The sequence below is a fragment of the Callorhinus ursinus genome, unplaced genomic scaffold (assembly GCF_003265705.2).
Source record: "Callorhinus ursinus isolate GAN/ISIS: 27379988/994484 unplaced genomic scaffold, GSC_fseal_2.0 scaffold12, whole genome shotgun sequence".
In the NCBI taxonomy this organism is placed as follows: Eukaryota; Metazoa; Chordata; class Mammalia; order Carnivora; family Otariidae; genus Callorhinus; species Callorhinus ursinus.
Window position 1 is genome coordinate 67,160,704 of NW_027397074.1, and position 20,663 is coordinate 67,181,366.

General features: G+C 39.6%; 1 protein-coding gene across 4 annotated transcripts in view; it reads right to left on the bottom strand.

Annotated features, from left to right (window-relative positions):
* Positions 1-1,855: 1,855 nt before the first annotated feature.
* Positions 1,856-20,663, bottom strand: part of ZNF800 (zinc finger protein 800) — a 46,630-nt gene continuing 27,822 nt past the window's right edge. For 2 of the 4 annotated variants that reach the window (XM_073899157.1, XM_073899158.1), the window contains one exon: positions 1,856-2,139. In XM_073899157.1, the coding sequence (XP_073755258.1) occupies positions 1,953-2,139 (187 nt within the window). In that variant the 3' untranslated portion in view covers positions 1,856-1,952. The remainder of the gene's footprint in view (positions 2,140-20,663) is intronic. The other 2 variants (XM_073899156.1, XM_073899155.1) reach the window with 1 other exon arrangement.

Sequence of the window (20,663 nt, forward strand, 5' to 3'; positions counted from 1 at the left end):
AAGATTAGAAAATGAAGACAATCTATAACTCCAAAGAGAAGTTGAGTTATGAAGGAGAGCTGAGAAATGGCTAACAGATGGGAAAGATGTGGCTTAGATGCGGGGACACTGGAACATGTCCGCAGGCTGATGAGAATGATCCACTCACAACAGAGACTGATGATGCAGACGAGAGAAAGGGGAAAATCTAAGGAGAAAAATGTCCCCAGAAAGGCGACAGGAAATGGGACCCAGAGCACAAGAGGGGCTGGCCTTTGAAACTTCCTCCAAAGTCACCAAAAGGAAGGAGAGGGTTACCAAGGTAGCTGGGTTGGGGGTGAGGGGACGGAGATGGGGGTGGGAGGAGAGTCTGATGGTGGGAAGATGAAGTTTTTATGTAATATCTTCTATTTTCCGAGGGAAATTTAAAGTAAACAGGCAGAAGGGGATCAGAAAAATGTGAGGAGAAATGAAAAGTTTTATCAGTTTTAGTGGGAATCTGAGACTCCCTAGGAACAACAGCACCAATTTGAGGTTGGAAATAACAAGTTAGAAGTGAAACTAATTGACTGCACTGTGTGATTTTCTTGAGGAAAATGTTCAGTCGTCCCAATCAAGCCCATGGAAGGCAGATAGTAAAGTTGATCCAGACTTGGGATTTTACCAGGCAAATAAATTGGAAGAAATTGAGGTTCAAGACTGCTGAGAGCACTGTATTTCAAGGAGGATGATTACAATGATGGACCGTGGCATCTAGGCTAGACAAGGAAGGAAGTGAATCTAAAATGGGCTGATAGTGGGGAAAAGGAGGTTAATGAATTCGCTGTCAGTAAATGAGGGATCCAGAAGGATAGGAAGATGGTGACTGGAGTGGAATGTCTGATAAGGTGTTATCTCTGGTCCTTCTAGAAGCAGACACCAAGGCAGGGTTCAACTAGCAAGAGTTTTATTTAGGGAACATCTGTGAAGGAAACAGGAGCGGGGGGGCGGGGGAGGCCTTCACACCATAATGCAAGTCTGACACTACAAAAGGACAAGGGGGTTGAGCAAGAAGAGCCTTAGACTGCATGCAGCACAGTTCTAATAAAGTTTCAGCCAGGCTGCTGGGCAGTCCCCATGACATAGTCGCTCCTTAGAGGAGTCCGGCCTGTCACGTGAACGGGCCATCACTAATACCCACACTGTGCTCAGTTAGGGGCTGGGAGTGGCCCAGGAGAAGCATGGCTTCAGTGCAAAATGGAGCGGATCCCCTGGGATGGCAATCTAGAACCATGGGGGCAAGGACCGATTCCGAAGGGAAGAAATGGTCATTGGAGATGAAGTTACAAAGAGGACACTGGATGTTGGAGTTCAAGTTCAACCACAGTTATGCATTACACCCTCCAGATTGTGTTGATGAGCCCGTAGTCACTGGGGATTTGTACACTAATTAAAACAATCTTCTGGCAGACGGGGGATGGGGGGTGGGTGGGTAACTAGCTTGCTGATAAGGATTTGCGGTGAAGAAGACTAAAGCGGTAGCTAGTCTTTGAAGAACTAATGAAACAAACTGCCTAGGAAGTTGATAAATTACAAAGAGGGAAAGAGGATGCTACTGTCCAGTGGCAAGATTCTCAAAAAAGCCAGGGTTTGGGCAGGCAGGATGAGGAAGTAATGCTCCCAGAGCAGCAACGACTAGCAAGGAGGCCGTCCTCCCGCCCCGCCGGCCCTAAGGCACACGGTCCTCCCGAGGGGCTGCGTGGGCAAGATTCTGGGGTGAACGAGGTTCGAGGACAGCGAGGGGGGAAAGGGAGGTGTGCGAACAGCCGGGCGCCCGGGGAGTTCGCTGCGGTCAGAATGGACTTCCCAGAGCCCGGGAGGGTCGGGAGGGCGGGCGGGCGGGCGGGGAAGAAGACAGGCCGCGGCGGGGCGCCTGAGGTACTCGGGCGGTGCGGAGCGCTGGCGTAGTCCCGCCGGTGGCCGGGCGGCGGCGCTCACGGCGGCGCGGGCTTCCCCAGGCCGCGGGCGGCGTGCTGGCGCTCCCGGGCGGCGCCGCCGCGGAGCTTGGCGCGGCAGCTGGCGGCGGCCTGGCGCGTGGTGACGGCGCCCGTGGGCGGGCAGCGGCTCCCCGGGGCGGCCGGGCGCAGGGCGGCGGCGCTGCGGGACGACGGCTTCCCGAGGCTTCGGCCCGCACGGGCGGCAGCGGTCCCCAGGGAGAAAGACAAAGACACGCCGGTTAGAAACGGGACCCACGCGCCGGCTCCTCCCAGCTAATCCGGGAGCCGCGAACCCAAACTCAGCGCGATGCCTTTTTCCGCCCAACAGGTTGTCCCAGACACCGGAGCGAAAACTGTGTTGATCAGAGGAAACCAGCATCCAGCTGAAGTCTCATCCAGGGGTGGGCAATGTAAGGAAATGTATCAAAACCCTTAAAGTTTTTTCATACTTTGACCTAGCAATTCTAGTTTTAGAATTTTCCCCTAAGGAATAATTATGAATACATACAAAATTTCCATAAAGGGTGTTCCACTGAACACAAGTATCTATAACAGAAAAACAACATAAAAGGCAAAGAAAATTTAAAAATAAATAAAGAAAAACTAGAAATAGTAAGATGTCGGTTCGATGACGGTCTTTTTCTTATAGTGGATATTAGCCTGCTATTAAAAATCAGTTTTCATCCCCATTTGTAGTGTGTGTGGAGAGCTGTATATTTATGTGCGTACATACACACACAACATGCCACAGATGTGTAAAATAATGGAGAGAAACACCCCAAAATGTTACAGGGTCATATCCAGGTGATGAGGCCGCAGGTAATATTGAGATATTTCCCAAATTGTATACAATAAGCACATTTTATTTTTATAATAAAAAACACAAGTTAACTTAAAATTTTACTCCATTCTTATGTACCCATTCTAACTTTATCCCAATTCAAATTTATGAAAATATTGTTTAGTAAACTGGTGGACATCAGATTTTTTTTTTAAAGATTTTATTTGTTTATTTGACACAGAGAGAGAGAACAAGTAGCCAGAGAGGCAGGCAGAGGGAGAGGGAGAAGCGGGCTCCCTGATGCGGGACTCCAACCCAGGACCCTGGGACCATGACCTGAGCCGAAGGCAGCCGCTTAACCAGCTGAGCCACCCAGGCGCCCAGGACATCAGATTTTAAGAATGAATGGATGGTCCCCAGAAATACTTTACCTTCCAGAAAGGTTCTGAGTAAATCAGAGTATTACAAAGCAGTTTATCCCTGGGGCGCCTGGGTGGCTCAGTCCTTTAAGCGTCTGCCTTCGGCTCAGGTCATGATCCCAGGGTCCTAGGATTGAGCCCCGCGTTTGGCTCCCTGCTCCGCGGGAGGCCTGCTTCTCCCTCTCCTCCCTGCTTGTGCGCTCTCTCGCTATCTCTGTTACTATCTGTCACTATCTGTGTTAATTAACCACTCCTGAACAGAAAGAAGGCTGTCTGAGCTTTTTATAAAGCATTCTCTCTCCAAAAACCTTATTTGCCACCAAATGAGTTCTAACATAAACAGGATTAAATACAGATAAAACAGAAGAGCATTTATTTTGGGTGCTGTAGTCCAACTTTCATTATCCATAGAGTGATTCAATTTAATCTGACAGTTGTACCTATTGTCTCAGGCACTGTGCTTAGACACTAAGACCAAAGAAGATAACAGGGGGTTACTACATTTGAGAAGCTCTATCTAGAAAATTACCTTCAGATTATTAGGATAACTCAGACCCTGGAGCTAATCTGAATCCCTACACCACCCCTCAGTCCTGCCAAAGCTTTCCTTCTCACATTGTTTACATGAGCTTTCTAGTTTCCTGTCATTCCTTTGCTCAGGTTCATCCATAGCATCCCATTGTCTCCACACTAGCTAAATTATTAGTTCTTAACCTTTCGGGGGAGTCAAAGACCAGTCTGAGATTCTGATTAAAGATATGGACTTCTCCTCCAGAAACATGCACACAAATGCATACAACACATCTTTATTTCACTGCACTGGAAACTGATTTCCTGAACATACATAAAAAAACTATTTATAAAGGATTATGCCTCCCCCACGTTATTTTTCATAAGAGAAAAATGATGGCTTCCTGAAGAAACTTAATTTAAAAACTTCTAACTGCTCAGTAGTAAATCTCAACGAGATTTGGCTTATTGAGATGAAATTACGATAGTCTTTGACATAGCAACACATACATCTTCGATAATCAATTGCAACTTTTTTCTCCATGGTAACAAGTACTGAAATCTTTGACTCACAAAGGTACACAGAACCAAAGCAGAATTCCACAGAATGCTTTGTCAAGTTGAGGCAGCCTCTGTACTGGGACACTAAATTCCTCCAAGACCTTCAAGCTAGAGTCAAGTAACATTATTTCCTCTGCTTTCACATCCAATTAAGACCTCTTGAAAGGCAGCAGACTTCTGTCTAGTGGAGAAAAACATCCTATTCTGTTCCTCTTTCATGGTAGTACCTCTTGGAAAGGTGGTGACAGCAGCTGATACAGAGAGTAATGAGACATAGTGACGTGTGGCTATCTCCTCATCAAGGCAGGAAAGCCATGATGTGTACCTGACATGACGAGCACACATTTGCCCTCAGAGTGCTATTTTTTTTCTTCCATTTGAATATTAGAGAATTGTTTTGAAAATGTTGACAGCCTTTCCAATTTCCAAAAAGTGTCCTAAAATGGAATTCTTCTTTGATGACATCAGGGAGCACATGAAAACGTGAAGCTTGATGCACTGAGAGGCATCAATAATTTCACCCAGTTGCATGCTGAACAACCAAGTTTTTCTAATTCTGAAGTGATATTTGACAGAAACACTGCCTCAATTCTTTCATGAACCATGGTTTAAGAAACTTTGCACCAAACTACTTGACTCTCCACTCCCCTAACATACACTATTATTTCTCACCTCTATGCTTTTATTCTTGGCATTTCACCCATCAAAAAAATGTTTTCTCCCTCATCTATTCAAACACTGCCCATCCCTCAAGACCCAGACCAAAGCCACTCCTAACAAGCTTGAATATCTGAATATCTCAGTCTGAAATGATTTCTCCATTTTCTGAACTCCCACAACAGTAAGTGTTGTTCTGAGACCACCAGCTTCAAAAATGCACCATAATCTGTATTTTTACAAATACCAGAAAGAGCTGTGGCAATGTCTCCACTGTTTTCCTAAATCTGTTTTGCCACTCTTAAAAGAATAACTGATCCCTGGATGGATGAAAAGGGAAAGGCTGACAATGCTCATTGTTGCTGGAGTGACCAACAGACTCATCTCAATTTTTCCTTTCTGTACTCATTTTCATACAAAAAGTTTTGATTTGCCAAATGTGTATTTGTCATAGCTGCAACATCATTGTTGACTGTTGAATTCACCATCATCATACCTCTAAGCTCTGGGGTTTTCAATCATTTGCCTCCCCATTCCGTGGCCATCCTGCTATTCTAAGATTCCAGATGCTGCTACCATTTTCCAAAATAACTTTACATTCTATGAGAAAGATTTTAAGCAGAGCTTGAAATGAAGGTAAGCATGATTAGATGGAAAGGGCTGTAACTGACATCATCTGTTCAAATAAGATATAAAACTATATATATTCTAGAGTTGAACAGTAACTTGAAGATGATCTCTTTCAATAGATTCACATTGCAGATGGGAAACTGTGGGGAATGAGGTATTCTGGAGCAAAAAAACTGAAATTTGAAAAGAATCAAAGTCTCAAAAACAAAATGGTAACAAAATCATTCAGAGCCAAAAAGGACTGTCCTAATTAGCTCACGGATTCAACATTAAAGATAAATGAAATTAGGGAGTTAAAAGAACTAAAGAATAAGGAATGAAAATAACTCAAAATGTAAAAGATGGAACAGATCAGTTATCTAAAGAAATGGCCCAAAATACTGTCTTTGACATTACAGGTATCAAGGTGACCTGAACTCAACACCACTTATACTTAACAATATTAGTTATTTAATTATTGTATGCCAGGCACTGAGCTATTTTACAGATATGAATGCCATTTTATTAAACTCTAATGGAAAAAAATGTGCTAAAGGAGATCATCTATAGTAACTATTTAAGAAAAAAATCAAGAAATCAAAAGCTGGCCATCTGTCTGCAGCCTAGTCTAGTAAAAAGGATGCTCTGAGAATTGAGAACATCTGGTCTGAGTAGCAAATATATTCCTTGGGAAAGATGAATGCATTATACTACCAGAACTTGCTGATTTTGGTCACTGAGAGCTGATTCAATGCTCATCAAGCAACCTTCTGATTATAATTTAGTAGATTATAGACTTGCCTATTTGGAGAAACCACACTGAGCCATAAAAATGAGAAACCAGTATGCCTGATACCTCTCATTGCAAATTTTAAAACTAGCATTGTGGAATTTACACATCAGTATCTAGGAGGTTGGTTAGTGACCCAGTTCTCTAGCACCCAGTCACCTTGCTAGATCAACCAGTAATCAAGGCCAGCCTTAGAAAGTAATGGCCATGTCAAAGTTACCTGAGGCCCGGCAGGGAAGCTAGCCTGCCCTCCGTGTCTTGTTCACCATCTTCAAACTACAATGCCATGTGATCTCAAATACACATAAACACATACACATGTGCGCGCACGCACACACACACACACACACACACACACACACACACACACACAAAGAACCAGTTAGGAATGAAAATGATGGAAAAAGGAGGAAGAAAATACAGTGTTTCTCCAGAATCCAGGGCACCACCTTGTGAATTTAGAGCCTAGTTTTTACAGCAGAGAAGGCTCAAGATTTTTTTTTAATGGCACCAATAAGCATTTGTTTCACTTGTTAAATTAGTCACCTACACAAAAAAAAAAAAAAAAAAAAAAAAATTCAAGTAGAAGTAGAATTGGGACTTACAAACTTACACCAAAGAAGAGATATCAAAACATTTCCTGTGTCTCACATAATACATGGTTACTTAAGGGTTTTGTTTTTGTTTGGGGTGCTTTGTCAGTTTTTGTTTTCTGATAACATCTCCATAGGAGAGAGACCTATAAATATAGCAAGGTTCTAACATGACTTATCACAGTTTTTGACAAGACTAGTTCTCAGTCTTACACCAAGAATTCCAGAGTCAGAATGCAGTAAGAACCAGTAGAACCCTGTGTCCGGGGTTGAGGATAACACACATAAAAGCTGCACTAATGCTATAAGCCTCAAAGATACGATCTTATTTGTTCCACTAGTGAATTTTAACTATTGTGAAAGTATTATGAAAATATACTTTTAGTATGATTAACTTTTTTCCAATCAGTAATGGAGTGATAATTAATACTATTTTCAAACAGAATTACTCAGTAAATAATGCACTGAGAAGTACTGCTGTCTTAGGGAGAACACAGGATTACTGTCCACCTAAAGTAAAATTCAAATATAAATCCTTAACCTCTATTAATCCTATCATGGACATTTGGCATGGGACATATTTTTTTAATGGATTTGCCTTTTGTGATATAGTTTGGCCCAAAAGTTCTAAAATCAGGCAGTTCTTTAGGCCCCATTAATCTCTGAAAAATAAAGCCATAATTGCATTGATACATATTATGTTAGCCAAAATAAACCCAGAATGATCAAAATTAAGGATACATTTTTATACAGGTGATGAGTCATGCTCCCTTTAATCAAGAAGATTAAAACACAGTTACAATCTGTTTTGAGAAACAAATGAAAAATCATATCTGTTATTTGCATATGAGGTTGGAGATTTAAAAATTTAGAAAATAGGGGAGCCTAGCTGGCTCAGTCAGTAGAGCATGTGACTCTTGATCTCGGAGTTGTGAGTTCAAGCCCCATGTTGTGTGTAGAGATTAAAAATAAAATCTTTTAAAAAAGGTATTAAAAAGTTATAAAATAAGAGCGCCTAGGTGGCTCAGTCATTAAGTGTCTGCCTTCGGCTCAGGTCATGATCCCAGGGTCCTGGGATCGAGCCCCGCATCGGGCTCCCTGCTCAGCAGGAAGCCTGCTTCTCCCTCTCCCACTCCCCCTGCTTGTGTTCCCTCTCTTGCTGTGTCTCTCTCTGTCAAATAAATAAGATCTTTAAAAAAAAAGAATTTATAAAATAAACATTTGTGGTTTGATATTTATAACATCATTGCTTTTGCTTTTCACTGGCACTGAGAAACTGTTTTGTACATACCAGATTTTTACACATCTAAAGGTAAATCATTTTCCTGAAAACTTTGCCTGTCATTTCTTTCTCAAATGGAAAAGCAAATATCCTAATCAGCTATTTTAGGTTACTTAGCAATAATAATTATTATATATATTTCACTTATTTTAACTTCAACATTTATCATAAAATAAATCAATGACCATGATTCCTTTCTGAAAGTAATGTGAAATACTACATTATGGTCATATGAGGAATTCAATATATACTAGAAACAAAGAATAATTTAAGACTTTGTCCATTCACATGAAAAAAAAACTGGTTGTTTAAATGACAGACAATATAGTAAAATGAAAGTTCATGGACCAAAGAATAAAAATATCTGGGTTCTACAAAATTCAGACATATGCTATGTGGAAAAAAAAAAGTGATAAAAAAAAAGGTACAGAAGAGTGTATACAAACATGCTACCAGTTTCATCAAGGGGGAATGTATACATTTATATGTTTATATATACATAGAACAGCTCTTGAAAGCCCAAGAAACTGGTAATTTGACTCTGGGGTAGAGAATGAGGGAATAGAGAAATGGGATAGGACAAAACTTACCTTTCACAGAACACCTCATCGTACTGTTTTATTTTTTTTACATGTATGTGTTATTACCTACTAAAATAATCTTTAAGAGATAGCTGGCCTCTATTCCTGACTTCTTCATTAACTACATGTGTGACCTGGTGCAATCACTTACCTCAACTTTCTCCACTTTAAAATGAGGTTCTACTAAATCTCTAGAGTCCCCATCTGCAGTTCAATAGAATTATGCCTCAAAAGATGGTACATACAAAATGCCAGGTGGCTAAAGAAATATAATTGTAAGACCTTACTTTGCAGTGACTTATATAACGTGATATTACAATTATTTACATTTCTGCCTGCTCTGTTCCCATGAGGCTATAAGGAAAAAAAGGCACCATAGCAAGCGAGTCTGGGAATAAAATTTGTGTTTGGCAACTCAACAGTGTTTCTCTTCTTTGTTTCCAGTTAATCCTCCTTTTTTATATATCTAAACTATTGCTTCCAAAATACAGACTTCCAGAATATACTTTGATAAATGAATAAATACTAAAAATAATTGTAAAAGGATAGAATTTTTGTAGCAGAGTTTAAAAAATGGATCCTGAGATAGGAAAAAAGCCTGAAAAATCACCCCCTATTCACATAAAGTGAGCCCAAGAATCTCCTAAAATCATTCTTAATCTTCATTAACACAAGATACTAAGAGAACCAAAGTAGCCAAGTGGAGAGCAATAGAAGGTTTAGGCCAAAGTAAGACATGAAGAGGACCCTGAAAAGAAAGAAACCCAAATTGACATCTGGAGAACAAAGAATAGGAAGAGGCTTGGCAATCCATTTATTCATGATGCTGTAGAGAAAGACTGTTGGGCCTCAAAGGGCTTAGAGTCTAATCGTGGGGACATTCTAGTTAAATAATAATGCAATAACAACACAAAGGATGAGAGTGCAAAATAAGTGGTAAGGTAAATGTCGTGAGTTCATCCGAGGAAGAGATCACCAGGGGTTGGAGCTATCAAGAACAGATTCATAAAAGAAATAGGATTTTGAAATCTGCGTGAGAAGCAAAATGGTGGTGGTAGCATGGACAAAATAAAGTCAGCAAGGGAAGTCAGTGCTGGTAGCAGAATGATGGATTTAGTTTTAGTCACAGTCTGATTTTAAATAGTAACTTTGCAAAACCTGTTGGAAATTAATTTCAAATATTGGGTTGCCAAATTTCCTTCGCAGACTACTACAGAGGAGTAATGCCATGCTAGTATTATGTCAAAAGTGACTGAACAGGCTCAAATACAAGATCAATATTCACCTAGATGCAACTTTTAATACGGCAGGGCTCTGAGGTATGAGAAAAATCATACTTAAACAGGATGTTTGGCAAACCCCTTCCAGTATTTTCTTGCAAGTACCTAGCATCATTTCCTATCACAACCTTCATACTCAGGAGTCAGCTCCACCCAAGATACACAAAACCAGGAAATCAAGAGGTGCCAGTTTTACGTTTCTATTGATTAAGCCTGTGAACTGGGTCTAGTTGATGTAATAGAGTGTTGTGGATTTTACTAAATGAGAGAGAATGTGAAAACAAAAAACCACCCTCTATCTCTCAGTGATCTAGTAAAGCTAAAAGCATATTAGACCACTTAACAAATTTTGGCATAATACAGAATATAAATTCAAGGTATTCATTATCTTATGGATAAAAAATCCGTGTGTGTTATTGTAACATGATAAATCTTGTAAGAAATTCCTAAACAAAATTTCTAAAATGGTGGCATGGGGCAAGAAAGAATACCAACAAATATAAAGAAGGTTATTAAACAAATGAAGTCCTCAATGCAGACAATATACTAAAATTCTATTCCACTCTTAATTTTTGTTACAATCCTACAAGTGCCTAAATACATAAATTACCTTTATTCAATAATCTCTTAGTGATTTACTGAGGTGAGAATGGGCATATAGGGGCCTGCCAGGAAAGAAAAAATGTTTAAGAACAAATTTATTTAGAAAAGAAGATTTGAAACAAGTATTAGTTAAAAGTTGATGATTTAAAATAATTCTGTGCTACAGCAATGTGCCTTGTGTTATTCTGACATGGATATTAGGTTTATGCTAATGCTTATTATTAATTTAAAGTTCAAATAACAAGAAAAAGAAATTGTTTTCAAAGCATTAGACCAGAAAACTTTAAAGGTTTCTTTTCTCATTTAACTACAGATTATAAGACTATAATATAGCTGTCCTCTTTCAGTTCAAGTCTGTCAGCATTTCTATTACTGAATTCAGTTTTTAAGGGTTATAACTCATCCATAAAATTCACCTATTAAAACTTGACACAGATAGTCTCCCAGGAATTCTTGCCTTTAAAGGCAGATTTTAAAAGTTAATCAACAGCTGGATAGCTCAAATGGTATACAGACCTGTGCTTTCAGTATTAAGTCACTGATTTCAATCCCAAGCAGGGCTGACTTCTTAAAACTCATTCTGCATACCCTCCTCAGTATCCATTGGCCTGGGCAGGGTAAACAAGCTGCTTCATGTCAGTTCTGAGGGCACAAAAACCTCCACCTGTGGAGAGCTCTAGTGGCTATCTAGATGGCAAGGTCTAAACCTTCATTCAGAAAGGAAGGAAAAGAAATTGGGAGAAACCAGTGAGGGCCACAGGAACATATATGACAATGCAGGACCTAATTTTTAACTGTTATCTTAAATATTCACCTATCCAAAAAGTGCAGCTTGGAAAAGTAAAATTAATATACTTCAATCATCTGTTCAGGGTTTAATAGCACATCTTCCCCCTTAGATTCTGACTGTGGATACTAAGTTAAGTTTATCCTATGGATTATGTCAGATCCTATTAGTTTAGTGAGATGGCTTCCTCCTAGTTTTCAAAAATAGTTTCTGCCTTGGTCAGAAGCATAGGGACTAGGGATACCTGGGTGGCAGTCAGCAAAGCGTCCAACTCTTGATTTTGGCTCAGGTCATGATATCAGGGTTGTGGGACGGAGCCTGCATTGGGCTTTGCGCTGGACATGGAACCTGCTTAATATTCTCTCTCTTTCTCTCTCTCTCCTTCTCCCCCTCCCCAAGCCCCTTTTCTCTCTCCTCTTCTCGAAAGAAAGAAAAAGAAAGAAAGAAAGAAAGAAAGAAAGAAAGAAAGAAAGAAAGAAAGAAAGAAAGAAAGAAAGAAAGAAAGAAAGAAAGAAAGAAAGAAAAAGGGACTAAATCACAACCAAATCCTGGACATATCCAAGGTATAGGACTCAACAAGCAGATCTTGTTCTAGTAACACTAGTAGTTTTATTTTTATAAAATAAGGTATTTCCTTTCTAAAGTTAATCTTTTAAAATAGGTCTTACAGATTTCTGTAAAGCTCTCTAAATAAAACACAGGTTAGTTCACATTGCCTCACAGTATTACAATTTAATTATCCAGCACTTCTTAGAGTATTATCAAATATATGTTACATTATAGACTGTTCACATGGCAGCAGAAAGTAGCAGTGGGTGGGGCAGACGGAGAATCAGTGCTTAGCCAAACATCATTTCCCAAATGCAAAACTGAAATAGAAAGCACTGACCTAAATTACACAATAAACCAGAAGAATGTGAGTATGATATGCTGACTCTATTTATTCTTCTTTGTAACCTCTTCAAAACCTAGGGCTTAAAATACACATACACTAATGACTCATAAATCTCAGGCCTCTGGACAATCTCTCTCTTGCCCTCTAGTCTGTATCTACTGGTCCTACTAAGCATCTCCAATGAGATGTTCCATCAGCACCTCAAATTCAACACATCTAAACTTTCATTTCCCCCCAGAAAAGTGTTCTTCCTCCTATGTTCTCTACCTTGAAGAATGGTGTAACCCACCTGCCCAGCCAAAATTTTCAAACCTGGCAATCATATTCAATTCCTTATTCATCTCCACTGCCTGAAAAATTCCACTTCCAAAATAATTATAGTATCCATATCTGTCTCCCCAGTTTCATTGCCTTACCTAAATTTAGGCCCTTATCACTTCCTACTTAGATTTCTGAAATTGGCTTCTATTTGATTTCCCCACCAATCTTACTCTCCACCCCAATTCAATCTCCTCAATGCTATCATATACCCCTGCTTCAAATCCTTCAACAGCTATCCCTAATCTTCAAAATATGATTCAAATTAGTTGGTACAAAAGATCTTTCTTTCTTGATTCGGCCATCACTTTGTCTCATATTCCTTCCCTTGGTCTACACGTGGTCTCATGTTTCTGTACCCACTTGGAAGTTTTTCTAACCTCTTTCAAAACTGAATTCAAGAACGAATTTAAGAATTATGAAAAGCCTTCCCCAACCCCTCAGCGTGTTTTAATATTCCACTTCTATGTATCCTTATAATATGTTCTTCTTCTATGATACTTGAGAAAAGGAACTGTTTCTTATCACTGTAACCCTAGCACCTAACTCAGTGCCTCACACAAGGCAGGAGCTCAATATGCCTACTGAATGGATGAAACCAGTCAACCTACAAAATGCATCAAGTTCTTTGACTTTTGATACCAGAGCAGGCTTCACAGGGGCAAAAAAAGTTTAATTTGCTTATTATCACTGATCTATCCCTAGATGTTTTTAAACCACTTATTTCAGCTTCTGTTCAATAAAAGTTTGTAAAATTGAAATCTTCAATCTTTAAAAGGCAAATAAATACCTCTTTCAATACAACTAGTCCTACAGGTAATAAACACTTTAATTAACACGTGGTATAAAGGCTTGCATCACTCAAGAAGCTAAAAAGGAATCTGGGTTAACTTGACCTAGCAAATACCTGTTTGCCTGCATGTCTAGGGTACCACCTATCAATAATAGGTAAACAAATCTAGCTGCCACCACCCAATGGCCCCCAAATCAACTGCAGTCACATCAGCATTAGTGTGAGTGTGGGGTAATGTAATTGTTGACTCCCATCCTCGTGGAAATAAATGCAAAAGACAGAAGGGAGAAGCCCATTATTATAGAAAAGCCAGAACTACAGACCAAGGTCTCTGAGAATGTAGGAAGAGTCTAGGACCCTGTAACTTCTCTGCCTTTGCTATCTCCTGTTTGCCTATACTGATAAGCTACCATCCATCCACTCATTCAACATCTATTTTCAAAGCATAACTATGTCCCAAGCACTGTACTAGGCACAGGGTCTGCATAACTCTCCTCGTCTCTTACATAAATCTCTCCAGTGGGAAGACAGGCATTAAACAAATCAATGCACAAATATAAGCATAATTACAAATTGTATTAGATGACAAGAAGGAAAGGAATATGAAACAGAACTACAAGGAAGACGTACTTTAGGTTGTCTTTTTTTTTTAAAGATTTTATTTATTTATTTGAGATAGTGAGAGCCAAGAGAGAGAGGGAGAGGGAGAAGCAGGCTCCCCACTGAGCAGGGAGCCTGACACAGGACTCGATCCCAGGACCCTGGGACCATGTCCCGGGATCATGACCCGAGCCGAAGGCAGATGCTTAACCGACTGAGCCACTCAGGTGACCCTAGGTTGTCTTTATTCAGAAGTGACAATTAAGCCAAGACCTGAGAATAAGTCAGTCAAGTGATGAACAGACAGTAACAGCAGATCTGTGTTTTAGGAAGATAGTTCTGACAGCAGCACGGAAGGCAGATTAGAGAGGAGGTCAGTTACAAGACTAATGCAATAGTGTAGGTACAAGATAAGAGTCCAAATTAAACTACTAAACATGGAGATGGCAAGAGCCAAATGTAAAAAACATTCAAAAGCAGGATGGACAGGCACTGATCACTGATTAGGCGAAGAGTATAAGAGAAAAAAAAAAAGTCAAGGTATTTCCTAGGATTCTGATTAGTCTAGGCAACTGGGAGGGTAGGAGCATGAATAACTGAGACAGGGAACACATAAAGAAGGAACAAGTTTAAAGTGAAAATAATATGTTTAGTTTACTGAGTTTTTGTTGCATTTAAGATCCTAGAGAAACATCCATCCAGAGATGTCTGACATGCAACTTTGAAAACAAATGATCTTATAATCAGAATAGCCAGGCTGAAAATAGGTCTGGGGTCATCTTCACTGAAGTGATAACTGATACTTTGGAAGTGAAGGAATCACTGAGACAGTATAAAAAAAAGAAAAAAAAAGACTAAGGAAACTTTGATCCATATTTAAAGGCCTAGTAACAAAGGCCAGTGGCAAGAGAGAAAGAATCAGAGTTCACAGGAGCAAACGTTCAGTAAATATTTATCAACATCCACCATGTTCCAGGTGCTATGATAGATGCCAGGGGCATAAAGAAAAGATAGAAGCCCTACCCTGAAGATGCTTATAGCCAAAGGAAGAGGCACAAATAGATTGTTTCAATATAGTTATTGATGGGGCACTACAGAAACATACAGGGGGGAAACCTAGCCAAACCTAGGAAGTCAGGAAATACTCACTGAAGGACATAGTGTCTGATCTTCAAGATTTGGTAAAATCATGCAAAGAAAGTTGGTAAGGGCAAACCGATGAAATCAAGAGAATGTTCTAGACTTTTGGAATGCTAAGCAAGATAATGGATATAGAAAAGAAGTGGAAGAAGCTGAGAGGCTAAAATGATTTAAACTGGAAAACGTTATTCTTGGAAGAAAATAAGATGGGAAAGTGAACAAGGGATTTTTGGTAAAAACCTTACAAAAGGTTTTGGGGGAAATGTTACAGAAGACTGAGGAAGCTGCCAGGTTATATGAGGATGTGGGAAGAGAGATGGGTAAAGTAACTTGTATGAAGTTTACTAAACTTTATGTAATTGTACCTTTTTATCTCCTTCGAAAATTTCTGTAAAATAGGAAATAGATGCATTATTTTCCAAAGAATCTTGGGCCTGATTTTTTTTGGATGCAATACCATGCTGAGACTAGCCCAAGGTGACCCAGTTATAAGTGACCATAAAAGTCTGGGAAAAGTAAATTTGTAAGCACTATTGGCCATGAAGAGGTCAAGAAGCCACAAGACTTAGCATTTACATGGCCACTGATGCCCTTCAAGTAAACTTTTAATAGAAATGTAGGGGTAGAAAAAATTGCCAATGGTTCACAAGAGAAGGGTATAGGAATGACACCAAATCGTTCGTTCATTCAACAAGTATTTACTGAATGCCTACTATGTAGCAGGAAACATCCTAGGCCCTGAGGAATCAATGGTGATCAAGACACAGATCTAAGAGCTTTACAGTCTAAAGGAGAAAGAAGACAAGGAAATAGACAGTTACAGTGAAATTAGTGCTAAAACAGAGCAGTAAGAAAGCACATGGAAGCTTGACAGTGAAAGGAAGGAGGAACAGATGGCAGTAACTAGACAGAAGATAGTAGGGAGGCAAAATTTACTTTCTGGCTGAAAGGAATTTGAACATGTTTGTGAGCTCAGGGGGAGAAGCTTGTGGAAAGGAAGAAGATGGGGAGGGGGGAAACAGGAGGGTTGTTGGAGGAAGGTCTCGGGGAAGAAGACTGGTGAGGGTGTAAGTGTTGGACTTGGAAAAGAAGAACAGTTCTTTCTGCAAAGAACCAAAGCAGGAAGAGAAGACAAAAAATAATTGTGATGCAGGAGGGGAACATAAAGAAATGTCCTCTACCTTTTGACATGATACAGGCTATGGCACTTATTAAGGGACCAAAAACACAGTTGGGGGCTTTAAGGATGGTGCAAAAGTTCTGAAGTAGGCAATGTGAGAAGGAGATAAATTAACTAATCAATTCCAATTCCTACGATTACACAAATGACAGAAGAAGCAATCAACGATTAGTTGCTGCTTTTTGTTTAGATCTGGGAGTTGGAACAGGAAGTGAAATGTGAGCTGCACTTCAAAAAGTCAAGAGGTATGAATTAAACAAAAGTAAACCTTTAAAGGAATTATCCAAAAAAATCAATAAACGTACACCCATACAGTGTGCAACTGATTATAGATTACTTACAGTGTATACAGCCAACACAGCACTCCCATGAGTTTGAATCTGTCACCATTACTAAGCAGCAATGACAGAAGCTAAGAGGCTCACGCACAGAAGGCCGACAACGGAAGCAACAGAAACAAAGAAGAGCTCACAGGTAGAGAAACTATATAGATCAGAGGATGAGGTAATGGTAAGAAAAATTTAAAAGCTGAGATACAGTGTGGACTGATGATAAGCCTGAAGATAACTGATGTAATGTTCCTGCCTCCTCCTTTTCCTTCCCTCAACATTCTCTTAGCACCTGCGTTATGCCAGGTGCACTGTGAGGCACAAAGAGAAGATATGATTTTTGCTTATAAACTCGAGTATGTCCATGTACCCACAGCCAATGTTTACAACAAAAGAATAAAACCGAAAGCTGCTTTGAGTTTTGCTACTCAAACCATACATGCTGTACAAACTCTACATTAACCACAAAGCAAAATTATATGAAAAGTTCAACAAATTCTTCAACAATCAGCAAAAGGTGCTATCAGAAATGGCAGATTAAAGACCCATAAAATAATATGTTCTAACTTAATAAACTGCTGTGTATCTTGGCTTTATCACAGATGTCACATCTGACTTTTCATTAAACGGTTGGATTAATGCCAACAAAAAGGCAACGAACTGCAAATGGCAAAGCAAGATATCCAGAAACTAAGTGCTAGAAAGTATTTCAGCAGCAAACTGATAATAATTTTAGTGATTACTACAACAGTAATAATGCATATTTATTGAGCTCTTACTTGAGCGAGGCATTGTGCTAAGTATATTATATACAATATATCACTAAATTTCTATAACTTCCCACAAAAAACCTACCTATAAGGTAGTCTCTAATACTATCATTTTATAGACAAGAAAACTGAAGTTTAGAAGTAACTGGTGAATTAAGGAGCCAGACTTGAACTCAGGTTTGCATGATTTTTTTTTTCAGGTTTGCATGATTCTTAAAAATCCATACTTTAATCACCGTATGATTCTGTTTCCCCAAAAAATGGAATAGTGCCAGGCACATGATGGACACTCAATAGTATGTGTCATTGAAGGAATGAACGAAAGGATATAAAGCAGCTCTTGCAAAGTGAACCCAAATATGGAAAATAACAAGTGGAAAAGCAGAAGCAATACATGAAGGATTCACTAAATCACCAACTTAAACTGTGCAGCATAACTGGAGGTGGAAGTGTGTGGAAAGCAGCTGCAACTGCAGAATGGCCTAATGTGCTGTTACAGGAGATGTAATGGTTCTTTGTGAGTGAAACCTGCAGGCTATATCAACCTGCAAAGCCAAAGATGGAAACACCACCAGTCAGTTCAGAAAAGGAACTGCAGACGCTGATCAGAAAACTTTCCCACATTTTCCCAGTATGGAAAGGACTGGTGCTGTATGACATACAAGTTAAACCGCCAGGTTACCTTTAATTCTATCACCTTTATGGGGTTTTGGGTGGGTTTTTTTTTTTTTTTTCCCAGAGCAAAATAGATTCACACCATGAATCTGGTACCTACCAACTCTTTTTTTCCTAATCGTAGTATAATTAACATACAGTGTTCTATTAGTTTGTGTACAATATGATTCAATTCTATATATTACACAGCACTCATCACAGTAAGTGTACTCTTAATCCCATTTATCTAATTATATCACCATTAAAATGGAAGAAAATCACATGTACTGGAAAGATGATTACATTCTAGGACTACCCAGATCCCTCTTTTTTTTTTTTTTAAAGATGTTACTTATATGAGAGAGAGCATGAGAGGGGGAGGGTCAGAGGGAGAAGCAGACTCCCCGCTGAGCAGGGAGCCCGATGCGGGACTCCATCCCGGGACTCCAGGATCATGACCTGAGCCGAAGGCAGTCGCTTAACCAACTGAGCCACCCAGGCGCCCTAGGACTATCCAGATCCCTCTTCTAAAAGATTCCCACCAAGATGCCTTTTATTGGATCCACAGACGTGTTTTAAGTCACTGACTTCCCCCAGGATCACCAATGACAGGAGTAACGGACAGCACATATCCCAAGAGCAGCCAATCTACGAAGAGCAACTTATGGCCCACAACCTATAGAGCCAGGAGATTTGCCCAAGAAGAAATGTATCTAACTCAACCAATCAGATTTTTTCTTACAGGAGTCTGAACTCAGGCTATACAGAGGGAAAGTTAGCTGAAAAACAGAGAAGGCAGGCAGCAGAAGTAATGAGGCAGTTATAACCATATAGAGAAGATACAGAATGAGGTGATTCGTTTAAAAATAAAAAGTAAAAGCAGAATCTGCAAAGGGCCAATAGCAGCAGAGAAGTAATACTTCTGCTGCTAAGAGGGCCACACCCAGTCACTAGAGTTGCATTAATTTTTTTCCAGTTTCTATTAAGACCTAGTTGAAATCCATATGGTGAAGCCAGTTTGTACATAAGGTCTGGCCACTTCGATCTCCCTTATTTCCCCACACAAAGCTATCTAATAAACTTCTCATTACTTGCTACAGACCAAGTAAAGCTCTGTCTTGCCTGCAACCAAAAAAAAAAAAAAGTGTGGTACAATATTTTTATATGAGTGCACATGCACTCACACACCTGCAGTTAGATGACAAGGCAAACTGGGTGGTGGGTAGTAATTCAAGCACTGTGGGTCTTACTTCCATCTTGTAGCATCGGTGATTTGAAGACACTGTTACTTAGCTCTAGATAACTGTTTTAGAAAAAAAGGGCCTTCAAAGAAGCATCTTCAACCCTAAAATTTAACAATTCCTATCATTACAATTGTGCACTTAGAGATTGAGAAGCGATCCAGGGAAGTTACAGGAAACAAAACCATCTCTTCCTCTTGTGTGTGCAATATTCTGTTTGTGTCCGAATTTTATGGCAAATAAGTGATTTTGTTCTCTCATATCACAAGAAACAACAGTTGGCTAGTCAGGATGGCCAAGCAAAGAAAGGACAAACTGGAAAAACATGAGAATGTTTTGAAAAAAGTTTAACTTGAGGATATACTGAAAATTACTCATAAATTACACTAAGTGTGTTCTTGCCTATCTTTATGATAATCCCATTAGCCTATCTTATCACCTCGAAGTCTGTTCACTCAAAGGAAAGGAGAATGAAGCTCAGAAAGTCTCAACCATCTACAAATGCCCAACACACTGAATTCCAAGGAATTCTAAAAATATCTAATGATCAAAAGGCTTGAAAATGACAAAGCCACTCTCCTAGAGAAACCTATACAAAACGCCCCTAACAACTTATATGTCAAAAATTCAAGAAAACTACATAAAAATCGTTTCCCTAAAAGTATAATTTTTTTCATATAATCCAATCACTTGTGCACACAGTATTTTCCTAGTCTTCACTATTTTTTTCTTAGAAGAAAAGTATTCCTTGCTTTTCCTTTCTCTTCAAAATAAATGCTACCAGTCACAACTAACAGGTATTTTGGGGTTCAGGTCTACCAAAGCACCAATCTATGCAAGAGTCTCAGCTACTTTAAAAAATACTTTTGCACAGCTTAGAAAGAAAGTCTGACTAAAAGCCACAGTTCCATTTCTCAGAGCTAATTTATTTCCAGGATAATCCCACAGAAGAGATTAAAAACCAATATTCAAAACCTGAGTTGTAAAAACAGTTCCATGCACTTGGGGTTCATTTTGGTGTAGTAACTTTTCCTCTGGACATAACATCATTACACACTCTTGTATTGAAAATGTTATGAGGGCGCCTGGGTGGCTCAGTTGGTTAAGCAACTGTCTTCGGCTCAGGTCATGATCCTGGAGTCCCGGGATCGAGTCCCACATCGGGCTCCCTGCTCAGCAGGGAGTCTGCTTCTCCCTCTGACCCTCTTCCCTCTCATGCTGTCTCTCGTTCTCTCTCAAATAAATAAATAAAATCTTTAAAAAAAAGTTATGAGATTATATAAAGCAGGGACACCCAGATAGATTATATAAAGCAGGGACACCCAGATAGGTTGC